The 18,075-nt window shown below is 40.0% G+C and overlaps 1 protein-coding gene across 1 annotated transcript; it reads left to right on the plus strand.

Annotated features, from left to right (window-relative positions):
• The first annotated feature begins 13,316 nt into the window (after positions 1-13,316).
• Positions 13,317-17,270, plus strand: LOC115737711 (leucine-rich repeat receptor-like tyrosine-protein kinase PXC3). The gene is made up of 2 exons (XM_030669999.2): positions 13,317-16,436; positions 16,576-17,270. Exons 1-2 carry the CDS (start codon positions 14,093-14,095, stop codon positions 16,899-16,901), a joined length of 2,670 nt encoding a protein of 889 aa, XP_030525859.2. The 5' UTR covers positions 13,317-14,092; the 3' UTR covers positions 16,902-17,270.
• The last annotated feature ends 805 nt before the right edge of the window (positions 17,271-18,075 follow it).

An 18,075-nucleotide genomic window follows, 5' to 3' on the forward strand; every position in this document is an offset into this window, starting at 1 on the left:
AGTGCGTCAAGATTTCTTCTCTTTCCCTTTTTTTTTTTTTTTTGCTCTCGAGACTTTTTTTTTGTACGAACGAATTATGAATTTTGTGATCAAATTTAAAAGGGAAAAAATAAAGAAAAATGGCAAAAAAAGGAAAAAAAAGGGGGAGAAATTTGAGGAGAGAGGGAGAGAGAGAGAGGAAACGCCTGTGGGGACCGCGTGGGCCCGAGCCAGACACCGAGTCGTCGTGTTAAGGCAAAGATCCGGTGACGTGGCACCGGCGAGCTGTCGGGGTTTGCCTCGCCTTAGACGGGCTGCCGTTTGATGGATTTCATTTTCCAGCGTGGCCCGCGAGAAAAGTCTTTTACAAGTTGTTTTTTTTTGGGCTTTTTCGTTTATTTTCATTTTCTTTTTCATTTATATGCGTGTACAGGCAGTGATGGTTTTAGGCCAGTAGTTACTCCTACCGTTACCGACATTTTACTGCTAAGGCTCTATTTTATTTCATTAAAAAGTAAATAATTTAAACAATTTTCTCTTCAAAATGACCGCCAACGAACGAAAAATACCATATCAATAATCGAAACCCTTTTTATCTTCCGATTGTTTTCAAGCAATACAAGTAATCATTTTTAAGAAAATAATTTATTAAATTATTGATTTTTCGCGAAACAAACGGAACCGAAATTTTATTTCGAACATAAACATTTTTTTTTCTTGAACTTTGCAATTCATTACCACCTTGAGTTAGAGGAAGATGCTACAAATATTTTAGGGTTTGTTATTTGTACAATTTGCTTACTAATTTGTTTGTCATCGGACTTCCCTTTAGATCTTTTGCGTGTATGAATTCCTTCGTATGCTATTTTAGTCACTAAGCAAGATCAATGTTTTGCTCATATTTAATGCCTAGCTGACGTGCGAATCTCACATTTGTTAGGCTGTATCCACCGTCTTGGAGAGAATATATGGAATGAATTCATTTTATTGGGCCGTGGAGTGTGCATAGCGCTTGAGGGATAATTAACCAAACAAAAAAAAATACTAAATTTATTGTATGGACGCCAATTTAGTCATAAACTTTTTAATTTTATCAATTTAATCCTAAATTTTTCTTTGATGTTTTGCTAATATGGTATGTCCGATCAATTTTGGCTGAAAATCGCTGGCTTGCACAGTGCCGTCCCTACGCGATGTAACCGAGCCGACGTGGATTTTGGAATATCTGGAAAATTTCTAAATTTTAAATAATTTATTTCTTTTTTATTTTCTATGTATTTTTTCATTATAGCCGGCGAGGGTTGCTGAAGCCTTGGCAATGGCGCTCGCTAGCGAGGACTTGTAGGCCCTTCTCGCTCACGACCCTCACCAAGCACAATGAAAAGAAATAACAAAAAAGAGAAGAATAAAAAAATTATTAAAAATTTAAAAAAATCAGAATTTTTTAAAAAAAAAAACTTACAAAAGTCATCCACATTAGTGCGATAGTCGTGTCATGTAGCACTGTTGCTTTCGGATTAGCGATTTCCGAAGATGTGACGATGCAAACAAAGTGATTTTGTGGAGTAACTACCCACTAAGAAAACCATTCGAATGAATGGGATTTTTAATCTAACTTTGGTTGTTATAAGAATCATGAAAATCTTAAGGATACTTCAGTTTTTGGATGTATGGGGTGGACACCAAGCTTAGATATAACAAACATAATCAATCACATAAGAGTCACACTAGAATAAGATTTTTCTATGAGGTCCATTGCCTGTTTCGCTATCTCTTGATACGCGATTTGCTCGATCTAGTAGGATGAACACGAGAAAGATAATTTTTCATGGCAGCTTCGTCATTAATTTTTAGTACTACTTGAACGACCAATTAATCCTCAAACTTGAATGGTTAGCGCACATCATACATGTCCGTGCACAAAACATTCGCTGGAAATATCAAGTCCATCACAAGTTTGAGGTCGGGTGGGATCAGCACGAACCCCGCTTAAAAGAACATTAACTCCACATGCTTCATGCATATAATATCGGCCTTTTCCATTTACTGTCGACGACGGTAGGAAGGGTCGATACAACATTCCGCAAGCATTGCGAGGTGAATATCGACCGCGGGCCAAAACTAGAGAAACAAGAAGAATGAGAATTCGCAAGAAACGGCAGTTGCAAATGCTTTTGTTCTGATGCAGCAAAGCGGGTTTTTATATCTTTACAGTTTGCTTCCCCACTTGGTAAAATCTCTGTTCTTCCCCCATCCTCGGCAACCAGCCAAAACAGAGCAAAAACCCTGCTTCTAAGACACCTCAAACCCACCTTAAAAAAAAAAAACAAGGGGCTTTCAAATTGCACGGCACACGATGTGATCGTTTCGCAGACATCCGAGGTTGAGTCTCGGAAGCGAACTTCGTGACCTTCTAACAAACCCCTCGCCATGATTGGGCAAGGCGATGACCCACCAACGCTCCAACTCAGAAGCTTCTTCCTCGTATTCAGACTGGTCTTTTCTCATCATGGTCACTGCTCACTAGTCTTTCGGAGAAATTAAAAGAAAAAAGATTTAAATTTATTGCACTTCCATCAATTCAATCCCAAACTTCTTAATTTTGTCAACTAAATGCCTAAATATTTTCACGCTTTGCCAATCGAGTCAATCCGACCGATTTTGATCTGAAATCGCTAACGTGTACCCTAGCCTTCCTACGTTACACGAATGGTGCTGATGTGAATAATTTTTAACGATATTTTAATATTTTTTTATTATTCTTTCTTTTTTTCTTTTCTTCTTTTTCCTTCATTACTCTTTTTTCCTTTTTCCCCTCTTCCGGGCCTCATCGATGGCCAGCCTCGAGCGAGAGCCGCACTTGCCGAAGCCGGAGAGGGACGCCCTTTGCCGAATCAAGCAAGAGCTTGCCTCGCCGACCTTGGGCGGGGGCCGCCCACGCCAAGCCAACCCATGTCCAGGTGTCCCTTGCCCGAGGCCGACGACCTCTGCGGGCGATCAACGAGGCCCCAAAGATGGCTGGCGGAAGGAAAAAGGGATAATGAAAAAAAAAAAGTAAAGAAGGAAAACATAAGAAAAAGAAAAATAAATAATTCAAAAAAATATTAAAATATTATTAAAAACTATTCACGTCAGCGATTTGTTTAGGATCAAACCGATAAAAGTGCAACAAATTTAGAACTTTCCGGATAATTTTCTCCGCGCCTTTCTGTCTTTGCGCACATCGTAGTATCTGCAAGTCTAATGAATGGCTAGATGGGCATCACATGTGAACTGCTAGATCATGGTATCGACTGTGCACATTGCCTGCTTCGCCAAAGATGGACCACAGCAAAAAAAAAAAAAAAAAAGGACATGGGCCATTTGCCTTTTTTTCTTTGCGTCTGGATAACAGACAACGAAGGAAAGTGATGGACGGCTGAATTATCGAACAGGCCAGAAATATGCAAAGGGGGGCAAATAGGAAATGAGTCGTGGAAAGTTTGATTGACAACCTGTTTATTCTCAAGTGTTCATTGCCTTTTTATGAGGAAATATAAAAGGGGAAGAGTCACTACAGTTTTTCCCTTGCAGGAGTTTGGGCACCGCTCAGATTAGAAATAAGAGTATTTTTATGTAAGGTCATCATGCCAACAAGTACTTTACGGGGAAGATTGTCCAAAAATTCATAAATTTATTGCACTTTCGACGGTTCGATCCTAAAACTTTCAATTGTGCCGATTGAATACTACATATTCTCATGTTTTTACCAATTGAGTACGTATGCCTACTTTTTTTTGCTAGAAATCATTAACGTAGATGCCGGCCAAGTCCTACGTAGCTCGACCGGCGTAGAGGTGGACAATTCTTTGATAATATTTTAGTATATCTTCGAATTTTTAATGAATTATTATTTTTCTTTATTTTCTTTTCTTTTTTCCTCCATCGGTTACCGAGGCCTCAGCCATAGCTAGCGATGGGCAACACAAGGTCACCCTCGCCAAAGCCTAGGGAGTGTCGACTTTGCCTGATGGCTACCTCACCGATAGTTGTCTTTGGCCAATCGTTAGCCATTGTCGAAGCCTGGGGACCGGTAGAGGAAGAAGGAAAAGAAAAAAAATATGGAAGTATCATTAAAAATTGTTCACATCAATGTCAGCAAAGTCACGTAGGACGGTCAACATCCACTTTAGCGATTTTCGGTCAAAATTGACCGAATGAACTCAATTGACAAAACGTGAAAGGTTCAGAACTCAATTTACACAGTTAAAAGGTTTATGAATGAATTGATAAAAATGCAATAGGTTGAGCACTTTTTGAACAATTTTTCTAAAGACCACGAGGTTTCCTTAATTAATTGCATATCAAGTGCCTCTAGGGTTTTTCCGGACTCATCGACATAATTCTTTCAATAATTTTGTTAAATAGATCTTTTGTATAAAAATTGTCGATCTGTCAATTATTTTTCTTTTCATTTTAAAGCCCCCCTTTTGCTTAGAGGTGATGATTAATCTAATCCAACAAATAGAAAAGAAAATTTCCAAATTGAAGATCTATGAAAAGAAAAATATGCGATGGAAACGGAGGGATCCGGCAATAACTTTATTTGACCATGTATTGGTGTCGGGTTGACGTATAAAGTTTCACGTTTTTTTTTTAATTTCTTTTTGTTAGCCACAAAATTAATTGGAAAAAAATTCTTGTACTTTACATCAAATCAAAGCGCCTTATCTCTCTCTCTCTCCCTCACCGCCGCCCTTGCCGACATCCACACCACTGCCGTTGCCCTCCACCGCCCCCCCAATGACGCTCATGGCTCTCAACCATGAGTACTCGAGCTCAACTCAATGAGGCAAGGCTCACGTGAGCCCAACAAGCTCCGCGGAGTTTGCGGTAGCATGGCCATGGGAGGTCAGATCATGATCTAGTCCACTTCTAAGGGGGTAGTTGTCCCAAATTGGCGCGGTCGAGGACGACGGAGGGCTAGGCCAGGAGTTGGCAACTGATCAGTAATGACGTAGGATAGAACGGTGGATGAGAGAGAAGTTTGGCTCAGGATTGGTGGGTTGTTTTGGGACATTCATTGAAGATATGCTACATGGAATATATAGGATAGTCGATGTTTTTAAGACATTCAAATAGTCAAGTGGAATGTTTTGACATACCGTAAGAAGTCGACACAAGCAAAGCAGACAATTTTGATAACTTAAAAGGTACTAAGCATGTCATTACCAGTGTTCTAAGGTCATATTTTCTCATAATCTTAGGATATTAGATTAATCAATGTGGAGAGACGTACTAGCTTCCTCAATAAAAAAACTCACCAGCTAATCCTTTCTTTTAATCAATTAAGATCGAGTAGAGAGCCAGTTACTCCAAAAGCTTAAACCATTAGAGCACGGAGCAGAGCAAATTTTATATCTTAACACTCTTCTCTCATGAAGATCGTTTTGACGACGAATGTCGTAAGAATATATTCTAACGCTTAAGGCAAGAGGGCAAAAACTATTAAAGCCCAAGGCATGCAAAGAAGAGAACCGATAAATGGGAGAAAGAGGGAGTGTTCGAGGTTAAGTCGAGATTTAGCCTCGATTTGTTTGCTCTAAAAAGTTTAAGCTGTTATAGAATGGCATGGGAACACGTCGTTAGAGTTCCCAAACGGAGCTGAAATTGTTCGGCTCCTTTTATAGCTGATAACATTGATTTGCTTGCTTGCTGTTACATTGGCCCAACATGAAACTGGCCCAATCAGATTCAGAGAAGAAATAGAAAAGCCCACATTTTCAAAGGCATTTTCCTCACTTGGGTCTGGTCCATGGGCCTAGCATTGGAGCAATCATAAGGCAAACCGGAACATTCATTGAAGTAAAAATTAATTATTCCGATTTCAGTGGACAAAAAAACAATCGAAAAGGAGAGATGATGAAATTCACTAACTTTAGACAGATGGAACAAAAAAATTGGGACATTTGACTGAAAAAGCTGGCAAATGTAGTTGGGAAGAGAGGTGAAATAAGGTAAATTACAAAAATTAGCAGTTTGCCGATAATTGGCCAAATAAAAAAAAAATGATCGAAACTTTCGACAGAGCGTCGATTCTCTGTCTATAATTAGTCACTAGCCATATGTCACGATCAGCCACTATCGCCCATACCTTGTCGAGTCGGATTAGGTTTCCGGGACCCGCTAAGTGAAGCTTAATCCCGACCTAAATTTGTAGGAATTTTTCAAAGTGGGGACATCTCAAAACTGCCCAAAACATCATATGAGATAGAGAGGGAGGGGGGGGGACCCCTTTTGTGCCATGGACAGGAGAGACAGGCCATGATGCAAGGAGGGGTCATGATGCATGTCTACTAAAGGGAGAGCCCAATCTCAATCAATCAAGATCCAACATTTCTCAACAGCTCCAATCACCATTTTCACCTTTTCTTTTTTTGCTTTGTTTTCATTTTATTTTATTTTTCCTCTCTCTTTTTGATTTTGGGAGGTTCATATGAGAGGACAACCAATCCAAAAGTGGCTTCCCCACACCCCATCACTCAAGCACATGCCATTGGTACAAGGGGGGGTGGACAGTGGAGTCATGTCTCTTAGAAAGTGAAGTGAAAAGGTTTTTGGTTTGGGAGGTGGGGAGTGCTTTGTCCCTTTTTTAGCTGTTCTTGGTACAGAGAATGAGCTCCTTTTCATTTTATTTAGTTTTTTTTTTACTTTTTTTAACTTTTGATTAGTTTTTTAACCCCCAAGGTGTGATTGGTGAGATTTGTAACTTTAATCGGTTGTGTGGACTTTACCCATTTGAGTTCAATCAAAGCTCTTGAGGGTGCACTAAGTTTGGCATGAAGCATGCATAGGGCGGGAGGATTCACTGGACAAAAGCAAACATACATTCAATGAAAATTATCACCCTGTATATGATTTAACAGTTGAGAGGGAGAGGGAGCCTATGGAGACGAATACACCTCCTGCCAACTGGCAAAGAAAATAATGTCGTTTACAATCCGTTTGTGTTTCGGAAAATGAATAATTCGAAAAATACTTTCCTAAAAATAATCATCTATATCCATTAAAATAATTAATCAATGAGAATCTTTTTCATCATTGCCAATAATCTTGTTTAAATATTTTTCTGGACGGCGAAACAAATTTCATTCATTTGTTTTTGTAACCGATACAAGCGTTCAATTTTAGAAACCATTTTTTGTGAAACAAACACACCGTTTATGATGATTCTTGTTACTAACACTCGTTTTATTTTGGCAATCCATGACTATAAGCTTTTAGAACCGTTTGTAGACTGCGCATATGATGTTTTGTAGTTTAACTCTCCCCTAGCGAAAAGACTAATGGTGAGGAAATCTTAGATTGCTTGAATCCAAGATGCATTATCCGAGGGCAAAGTTTTGTAGAAAAATTGTGTAAAAAGTTTTAAACATATTGTGCTTTTGCCAATTCAGTCTAAAACCTTTTAATGTTGTCAATTGAGTTCACCTGGTCAATTTTAACTTCAAATCGCTAATGTGGACACTAGCTGTCCTACGTGGCACGACTAATGATAACATGAACAGTTTCTATGATATTTTAATATTTGTGAGTTTCCTTATTTATTTTTTATTTTCTTTTTCCTTTCCCTCTTTTCTTTCTTTGTTTTATTTTTCTTACTGTGGTTGGTGAGAAATTTAAATATTATTAAAATTATCCACGTCGGTATCGACAGTGTCGCGCAAGACGGTGGGCGTCCACGCAAGAATTGGACAATTTGCAAAACTGAAAAAGATTTAACACTCAATTGATAAACTGAAAATATTTAGGACTGAACTAGTAAAAGTGTAATAAATTTAGGACTTTTTGAATACCTAAGGCAAGAAAAGAAGGAAGTTCATGAATGGGTGAACGGAGGATCCCTGTGGTTCGTGTCCTCACACAGCTAAAGCTAGATTTGGTGTTTGACAAACTTTCTCAGCAATATCCTCGAAGATCACTCTCTTCTCTTGTCGGATCAGCGAGGAATCTAATATGTCCTTGAATCAAACGTCAATCGGAGAGGATCTTGCTTGTGATACCATCTATCATCAACCGACCCGATTTAGGTTAGCCAAGCCCTCAAAGAGGAGTACTGATTATTGAAGTGGTAATCATTTGGGAGGAGGTTTATAAATAGCATGGCAAGCCCTCATCCATTTCATGTGGGTTAGCAAGTCTCATAATACGTGTTCTGTTTTTTTGCTCAACTCTAAAAGATTGACTGCTTTTCCTTTTAAATTAATTTTGCGGAACTGAGAGAATGAGACGGTTCTTCGTTCCTTGAAGAGGAGGCAGGTACTATGCTCCGAAGCTCGAATTATGTTCACTCAAACTTCCACTTGAATGAGAATGCTACTAGTGTTTTTCGACCAAAAAAAAGAAAAGGAAAGAAAAGTAGAGGAGGCAGGTACGTGAAATATAAGTGCCGCGGGTGCCATTAATCTCAACCATAATGAAGAACACTTTCATCTTAAAATCTCAAAGATCTCTCACGTGTATTGGTGCAATGTGTCATCTAAAATCTCGATTTGGTTTAGACCATTTATGACCTAACTCAAATCCGACCCATCTGTTTGAAAGGTCTATTTATAAGTAAGACCGCCTGAATAATTAATTACTAGCGCATGAAATGGCTACAAGCGGATATGTATTTTTTATAGATCAATTTCATTTTCCTTAACGTTTCACTTGAGTAAGAATGATACACTAACTTGTTCAGAGATTTAACCCTTTCTTGAAGTAGTCATGATAATTTGAGAGCCATTAATTCCGTATTTGTCACATCAAATTAAGAACTAGGTGATTGTGCACGTATTTTACAATATGAATATGATTTTTTTTTCGTCGAAAACATGAATATGATTAAACCGACATCAAATGTTTGATTTTCTACACCACACAAAGTGAAAAATAATTCCGCGGTTGGGCCACTTATCCGAACTTTGGATCGTGCTGCCTTATTTTGTCCATGAAATTAGTAGTGAAGTACAAGCTCGAGATTTACTTGTCTAAAATAGACTTTCCGACATCAATTTTGGTCCATTACCTACCCGAACCGAACCTTGGCCTTGTGCTTTAGTTCAACTACCATTCATTAACGATTTCTTTGACGCCTCTATCCTACATTATCAACTCAATTCTCTGTTACTAGAGAGCGCATCTTCTGTTGCTTGGTCATATTAGAGAATACTATAACTCAATGTGTGTCTATGTATAAAATCAACATCCCAACTTATTGAAGCAAAAAAAAAGAAAAAAAAAAGGACATCCTAACTTCTAGCGTCGTTGATTGCACCCTATTGCAATAGATATGTTGCTTGCAAAGTTTAATCCGACAACATATATAGGACGATGATTTTCAGAGGATAAATTAGATAGTCCTTTCTAATTCTTGATTAGACTATTTGGATGAGAGATTATTTTTTTTTCGAGATCGGTGGTTATTGAGATGCACGCATAAATTATCTTAGAGAAGTCTCATATCGGAGAATTGATGGTATTGAACAGATAATATATCTTAGTTTATCAAATGTTAGGATTATTTGTACAATCACAACGAAGTAAAGCGTAAAAATAAGAAATAGAAATTGAGACACGAGATTTTATTCTTATTCACCCTTAATAAATTAGGGCTGCGTTCAGCAGAAGTTCTACTATAATTAGCACATCGCACCTCTTGTTACATTACTCAATTACAAGCGAAAATTATATATAACGATAGCTATTTATGGACCAACTCAAACTACCATTGGACTCCCCAAATCCTCGCCCGCTCCGCATGAAGCGGGACTCACGTGCTTTCCTGTTATTGGGGAGTATGAACCACACCCCAACAGTGGTTACAAATAATCTAACTCTACCAATAACATAGTAAACCCTCGCTCCTAAAGCAACAAAAACCCTAGTTCACAATTAAGGCCTCCGTTCGGTACGTGAAAAATAAATGATTTGAAAAATATTTTCTTCAAAATAATCGCTTATATCGTTGAAATAAGTAGTCAATAAAAATATTTTCACTATCAACAACGGTATACATCTAAACATTATCATAAACGATGAAAATATTTTTTGTTCATTCTATTTTATTAGATATACAAGCGATTGTTTTTTAAAATGTTTCCAAATTATTAATTTTCATGCAAAATAAATGCACCCTAAATATTCAATCAACGCTTCCTACCACGACGATTGCTTCCACCGTAGTTGCCATCTTTGTCAACATTGCTTCCCTTCTCCTACCATCTCTCCAGCTCTCGCTTGCTCAGCCCCAGCGACAAACCTCTGATTCCTTCACCGGCGTCACGACTCCATGTCGCCGCCGCAGCACCACCGCGCGTACGGAGAGAAGAGAGAAGGTTGGGACTAGGGTTTCCACGGACGTGTAACTTCATGCAAAGCGTGAGGCTAACGCGGGACATTATATTCGTGATTTAGCCAAATCTTGACTACTCTCCCTTGTTTACTTGGAAATTAAGATGAAAAATTCTGATTTGGCCTCCGTCCAGAGCTTTACCCCCATTTTCAAATGTACACGTCGCATCGAATTAATTAGCATCCTAATAAATGGATTTACTATACAATAAAAAAGAGGGCTCGACAGGGGGGGCCCACCAATAGTAGTGCAATCAACAGAAAAAAATTCTTTTAGAAATTGCTCAATGTTGGTCTAGGCACGCGAGCCAAAAAAATCCATTATAGCTGCGAAATTCCCGCCCTCCCAGCCACGACCATTGTCATTGCATTGGAACTTTACGAGTTAAAGTCTCGACTGCTTATTCAAGCATTAATCATTAACACCACACCAAAATAAAGCACAATTAAAAAGTATCATTATCGTATAATACTATAAACTTAGGGAACATTGGTTGAAGAAATTTCGGACATTAGGAACCGGTCCAATAATCATTTGTGGGACTTGGGATGGGCCCCACGTGGAAAATGGCAGTATATATATTTTGGGGGTCAAATAAAATGGCAGTATATTGACGCTGCCACATCTGCTTATCATAAGCAAAAAGTTGCTAGGGCATCTATTGGGCACAATGATGTTGTCCATGCACTTTTTTTTTTCTTTTGTACTAAAGTTTTGCGTATTAGTAAAAAAAAATCAATTTATCTTTATTGAATATGGTATCTGATGTTAAAAAAACAAAAATTGGGCCAAAAGGGGCCCATGCTCCACATGAAATGATTCACAGAAATTATGTGTACAATTATCTTTATCATGGGGTGATTTCGTCTTTCGGCGAAGAATTTATTAAATGGTACAGAAAATTTTTTATAATATTCTCCATTAAAAATTTACGCAAAAGGAGAAGATTAAAAAGAAAAAGAAAAAGGAAACCATGTCTACGGAGATTATTCAGACTTCAAAAGACAAAATGAGGGGGAAAAAAGCCAATTGATGATTTGTTTTATGTTGTGCGGCCTCTTTCTTGGTTGTGTTTCCACCGGTCATGAGCGCCTAATATACTTTTCCCAGGAGGAAATTTTTTACGAACTATTTGAGTTATTAGTTGCCGGGAAAATTTCAAATGAGAGCATAAAGAATCCTCATATTCTCAAATAAGGACTTATAACGGAGGTTGTTTTAAATAAGAGCTCGAAGTGTTATCATTATTTCAAAAAACAGCATGATCAAGGGCATTTTTATCATTTTTTATTGTTATTTTTCCCCTTTTTTTCTTTCTTTTTTCCGTTCCTTCTTACTGGTGGCCGGCAAAGAAGGGGAAAAAAGGAAAAAAATGAGAGAAAAGAAGGAAAAAAATGAAAATAAAATAAAAATAAGAAATGACAAAAACACCTTTGATCGGATCGCGTCATTTTAAGCCTTCATTTGAGAAAATGATAGACACTTTAAATCCTTATTTAAAAAATTTTCGTAGTTGCATCATATAGAGGGGGACTGAATCTCGTGATTGTCCAGCATTTTAAAATCACGTTAAAATCGATTGTCATACGCCCCGTCCGCCATGGCAAGTCTCGAGGAGCGAATAGTTGTTAATTTGTGGCATTAATTAATTATTTTTTTTTCGGGTCGGATGTGGCATTAATTGATTTGCATGAAGTGACAAAAATACTAAAATGACCCGACAAATTTTTATGGGTATTTATTTACGAGGCATTAATGAAGGGGAAAAAAAAAATTCTTATTCAGTGATTATTGACGAGGGTGAAAATCGAGAGCGGAGCTATTCCGTGTTTTATTCAAAGACGGCGAAGGCAAGAGTCCACTTGGGGAATGATGAAACAGGGCAGACCCAAGACCCACCTGAGAGAATCCTAGGTTTGCGTTATTGTTTTTGCATGGACATGTTTGCTTCCTTTTTTTTTTTTTTTTTTTTGGGTTAATAGCTTGCCCATTTAATTACTTTTTAAGTAGCCCAAGGGAAGAAGAATGGCTAGCCTTTTCATGACAATTTTTTTTTTTTTTTGATATATAGAGATGTTTAGAGTTCCCTCGTGATTAAAAAGATTTGATATGAACTTTCGCCATGATTGCCCAAAGTTAATACTACTTTTGGGAGAGCTAGGGATTGCCATACTAAGTACAACATCTGATTTTTGGTAGCTACTATATCTATTATTTTTACATTTGATTGTGATCGCTTGTAACGGTGTTCCTAGCCATCGAGTTGATGATCCCGATAGCGTCTCGTTTTGCGTTTTGTTGTGTTTTCTTACTTTGTAGGCAGCGCGCGTCAATGGTATGGGACGGGGCTCGTTGCTTCTAGTCCTGGCCTTGCTTGCGGCATAGCCCTTGATGCTGCATGCGAGTCCTGTCTTCCTCTGTTCGTGCCTAGCTCGACGACTGAGGCCATAAACGTCCCATGCCTGTGTGGCACAACGATGCGGGGCTTTCAAATATTGAGAAATAAGAGTATTCTTTTTTTTTTATTTTTATGTATAGAAAATCGAAAATCGGGAGTTAATCCAGAGCTTGTGGAGGCATCTTTGCTTCTCAAAAAGCATCAGGAAGTCCTTTGAAAGCGAGGCACAAACGAGACGTGTCATTCATTACGAATCTTCCAATCTCGGCAATTATAGTTTAATGTTATCTTTGAATCGGATCGAAGCATGAGGTCAATCTTAAATATCAGGCCGATCGCATTAAACTCCTTGATGTCGACAGACATTGGTACATCTGTGTAGCACTTGAGAAGTCTTATTAATGTTATCTTTGTGAGAAAAGAACTGATAAATAAAACCCAACGCCGAGCTCAATGTGGAGAACAGAACGATTAATAAAACAAAGCAAAAAGGACAGGACATTAATCAAACATGAAATCCCCTGTCTTGGAACAGCGAAAGCAGAGCACCCGCCCTCTGACGTTGTACCTTCCTCCTTCCCAAGTTAAATTTGCTGGGCTTTCTTCTCGTGCCCCTTTTGTCAAAAACAAAAGCAAGAGAGTCACCCAGACTCCGCATTTCTCGTGACAGGACGTAAGCACAGCACCAAACTCTCTCTCCCTCTCTCTCTCAGAGACAGAGAAACACCTGGCCCGTGAAGCGATTGTCCTCTGTCCTCGGTGCTCTTCTCGCCTTTTACTTCCCTCACCTCTTCCACGTTCGCGCTCTGATGGGCGAGTCTCAGTCTCGAAGTCGTTTTCTCGACCGATTCTGTGCGCTGATTTGAGCGAGGAGCAGGATGGGCACACCTCCTCTGCCCACAACCCACGTTCCGTGAGCTCTGCTCTGCTGCTTTTGGTCTCACCTCCGTTCTTCGTTAGCTCGCGCCTTGTTCTCTAGCGCTCGTATTATTATTGTTCTGCATCTAAATGGGGCCGTCGATTTCACATCAAGTTCGAATCTTGTCCTCGGCAACTTTTCCCCTCTTGAATGGTCCGGTCTCGACAGAGTTGAAATCGAGTACTAATCGGGAGGGGCTTTAGGGGGACATGGTCACTCCTAGGGAAGAAATCTTGCAAATGGGTTTCGTCGTTTCCGGCGGATTTTTGAGAATGTGAGTGTTCTTGTGCAGAGGGGAAGAGTGTGAGAGAAAGCCCAAAAATAGAAAAATCAGTCTACGGCAGAAGTGGGTTTCGTCTCTGATAATATAAAGGTTACTTCTTTGGAGGAAATGCAAGTGAAGAGGGGGCGATAGGCTAAAATGGCAACGCTGTGCCTGTTCACTCTTTTAATAGCAGGGGTTTTGTCAAATCTGGGGCCTGTGGTGTGTGCTCGGCTCAGTGATGAAGCTACACTGTTGGCCATCAATGAGGAGCTTGGAATACCAGGATGGGGCTTCAACGGCTCTGATTTCTGCTCTTGGCCTGGCATTGGCTGTGACCTGAGCAATTCCACTGTGGAAGAGCTTGACCTCTCTCATCGATTCCTCAGCGGTAATGTCACTCTCATCTCTGATCTGAGAGCACTCAAAAGGCTTGACCTTTCCGGCAATAACTTCCATGGTTTGGTCCCTCCGGGTTTCGGTAACTTATCTGAGCTTGAATTTCTTGATTTGTCCATGAATAAGTTTGGTGGGTCGATTCCCAAGGAGTTGGGTGGTCTCAGGAATCTTAGAGCACTAAACCTCTCCAGTAACTTGCTCACTGGGGTAATACCTGATGAGCTAGAGAGCTTGGTGAAGCTCGAGGATCTTCAGGTTTCTACTAATCAGTTGAATGGTTCGATACCGTCTTGGGTGGGTAACTTGAGCAGTTTGAGCGTTTTCTCGGCTTATGAGAACGATTTAGGAGGAAAGATTCCGGATAATCTTGGTGCGGTTTGTGAACTTCAATTGCTGAACCTTCACTCGAACCAGCTTGAAGGATTAATTCCCAAAAGCATATTCGTGATGGGGAAGTTGGAAGTTTTAGTTCTTACCCAAAACCAACTGGGTGGGTATATTCCTGAAGAGATTGGTAACTGCAAAAGTTTGTCGAATGTTCGGATTGGGAATAACAATCTCATAGGACCCATTCCATGGGCGATTGGAAATGCTAGCAGCCTTACCTATTTTGAAGCAGACAACAACAATTTATCTGGCGAGATTGTTTCCGACTTTGCTCAATGCAAAAATCTTACCCTCCTAAATTTAGCCTCTAATGGTTTTACAGGATCAGTGCCCGTGCAGCTTGGGATTCTTGGGAATTTGCAGGAATTGATTCTTTCCAGTAACAATCTCTCCGGTGATATTCCCTTGTCGATTCTTGCAGGCAAGAATCTCAACAAGCTCGATCTTAGTAACAATAGATTTAACGGCTCCATTCCTAAGGAAATTTGCAACGTGTCAAGGTTGCAGTACTTACTTCTAGGTCAGAATTCTGTAAAGGGAGAGATACCTTATGAGATTGGAAATTGCGTGAAGCTGCTTCAGTTGCATATCGGGAGCAATTATTTGACCGGCAGCATTCCTCCTGAGATAGGTCACCTCAAGAACTTACAGATATCTCTGAATTTAAGCTTTAATCATCTCCATGGGCCACTTCCGCCTGAGTTGGGAAAACTGGATAAGCTTGTCTCTCTAGATGTCTCCAACAATCAGCTCTCTGGCGCTATCCCTCCTGATTTTAGGGGAATGTTGAGCTTAATAGAGGTAAATTTTTCAAACAATTTTCTCACTGGCCCGGTACCTAATTTCGCGCCTTTCCAGAAGAGTTCCAATTCAAGCTTTCTTGGAAACAAAGGGCTTTGTGGAGAGCCATTGACCTTCTCATGTGGAAGCTCTAGGGGGCCTGACCATGGGGGTTATCATCACAGGGTTTCTTACAGAGTCATACTAGCCGTTATTGGCTCTGGTTTGGCAGTTTTCGTGTCTGTTACTGTAGTTGTTCTTTTATTTATGATGAGGGAGAGGCAAGAAAAGGTGTCTAAAGCTGCAGGGGTTCCAGAGAATGAAACCAGTGATCTCCCAACAATAGTGGCGGGGAATGTCTTTATTGATAACCTCAAACAAGCCGTAGATCTTGATGCTGTCGTCAAAGCCACAATGAAAGATGCCAATAAGCTCAGTAGCGGTACTTTCAGCACAGTTTATAAGGCAGTTATGCCTTCAGGGCTGATTCTGTTGGTGAAGAGACTGAAATCTGTTGATCGATCCATACTTCATCATCAAAACAAGATGATTAGAGAGCTAGAACGGCTTAGCAGACTGTGTCATGATAACCTAATGCAGCCCATTGGGTTTGTGATTTACGAAGATGTTGCCCTTTTGCTGCATCACTACTTACCAAATGGGACTTTAGCGCAGTTACTGCACGAATATACCAAGAAACCCGAGTACCAACCCGACTGGCCTCAAAGACTATCAATTGCTATAGGTGTGGCTGAGGGTCTGGCTTTCCTTCATCATGTTGCGGTGATTCACCTCGATATATCTTCAGGTAATGTATTCTTAGATGCAAACTTCAGTGCCGTGGTTGGGGAGGTTGAGATATCGAAGCTCTTAGATCCATCTAGAGGCACTGCAAGTATTAGCGCAGTTGCAGGATCCTTTGGGTATATTCCTCCAGGTATGTTTCCCTGAATATATTAATGATGTCTGGTGTTTCCTTCTGAATAAATTTTTCTTGCTTGTGAGGCATGTATTGTTTACCCCGTTTTTGAACTATCTCTAAGTTTTATCTGCTGACCGTTCACTACAATGCTCAGAGTATGCATATACGATGCAAGTCACTGCACCTGGAAATGTGTATAGTTACGGTGTCATTTTGCTCGAGATCCTTACAACAAGGATGCCGGTGGATGAGGTCTTCGAAGAAGGGGTGGATTTGGTGAAATGGGTTCACAGTGCTCCTGCAAGAGGGGAGACCCCGGAGCAAATTCTCGACGCGAGGCTCAGCACAGTCAGTTTTACGTGGAGAAAGGAGATGCTGGCAGCTTTGAAGATTGCATTGCTCTGCACCGACAGCATCCCGGCGAAACGCCCGAAAATGAAGATGGTCGTGGAAATGCTTCAAGAGATAAAGCAGAATTAATCATCTCATACTTTTAACACCGTTGGATCTACAGTCCAGAATTGGTAATCTTCAGGGCCTAGACGATTGTAACCTGCGGACGCGTAACACATCTGCCGGAAAATGTCATTTACGAGGGATGTGGCAGGTTCATCGCAACGCTCATCATCCATCGACGAGATTCGATCGGATTTGGAGCTCATAGTTGATGACATTCACAAGTAACGGAAAAAAAATTTGCCTAGAAGGGATCAGTTTTACTGAGCTTCATCTTTTATAGTGGGCCTGCAATTGTATTTTTGATGTCTCTAGTTGGAACTGTGTTGAGTTCTTTGCTATTATACAAATCATATCTACACTCCAATGGGAGTTTTCTGACCTTGAAGTGGGTTATTAGCTTATTCTGAGTCGAACTCTGCGCGCTTTTCACGGAGATTTGAGTATGAATGATAACTTTAGGTACGCAGACCAATTTGCAGTCGGCTCGAATCCTGTTGCCATTTTGGTAAAGCCCTTCATGTTTGGACAGTCATGAGCGCCGAGCGACTCTAAAGCCTTGACAGTGTATTCAAGCCATCGAGGTGGCTTCACCGCTCGATGCAAGCGTGTGATCATGAGCTGTTGGAGGTTCGAGAGACGATCAGTTCTCTCGTTTGCAGTCACTGAAATGCTGTCCCAAACTTAATTGCCAATGTCCGTTATGATGAACTTAAGAGGGACCATAACTCAGCTCACGATGCCCAATTTGGGGAATTCTGTGCGCTCTAGTGTAGTTATGAAATCGATCGAGGAGGTGCTGTAACTTATGAGGTACTATAGCGTATCTGATTAGGAGTTCAAATAATTGGACTTGGGAGACAAAAACTGACCAAGGCTTTGAGCAGATAACATAAACGGGAAACCTATGTTGTTCATGCAATTTGTACATTAATATTTGCTCCATTGAGAAACTTGTAATAAAAATACAAGCAAACCATAAAGAACAACACTCGTTCAAGGATAGAAAAGAGCACAATATCAACGGCCATGGTTTCATCCTCGAAAATGGAAGAGATTGACGAATGATTAGCCGAATGCATGGCCAATTTTTTGCGAGGATTCCACATGACATGGCAAATAGAACTCGAAATAACCTTTCAGCTATTCTCCGTGCTTTCATTCTAAATGAAACATGAAGAACACCACACAATTTACA

Source organism: Rhodamnia argentea, chromosome 7 (genome assembly GCF_020921035.1).
Source record: "Rhodamnia argentea isolate NSW1041297 chromosome 7, ASM2092103v1, whole genome shotgun sequence".
NCBI lineage: Eukaryota > Viridiplantae > Streptophyta > Magnoliopsida > Myrtales > Myrtaceae > Rhodamnia > Rhodamnia argentea.

Excerpts from the sequence above, each read along its gene's own strand:
- LOC115737711 (XM_030669999.2), top strand. The coding sequence starts at position 14,093 with ATGGCAACGCTGTGCCTGTTCACTCTTTTAATAGCAGGGGTTTTGTCA. Across the intron at positions 16,437-16,575 it reads CTTTGGGTATATTCCTCCAG|AGTATGCATATACGATGCAA; the intron begins GTATGTTTCCCT and ends TACAATGCTCAG.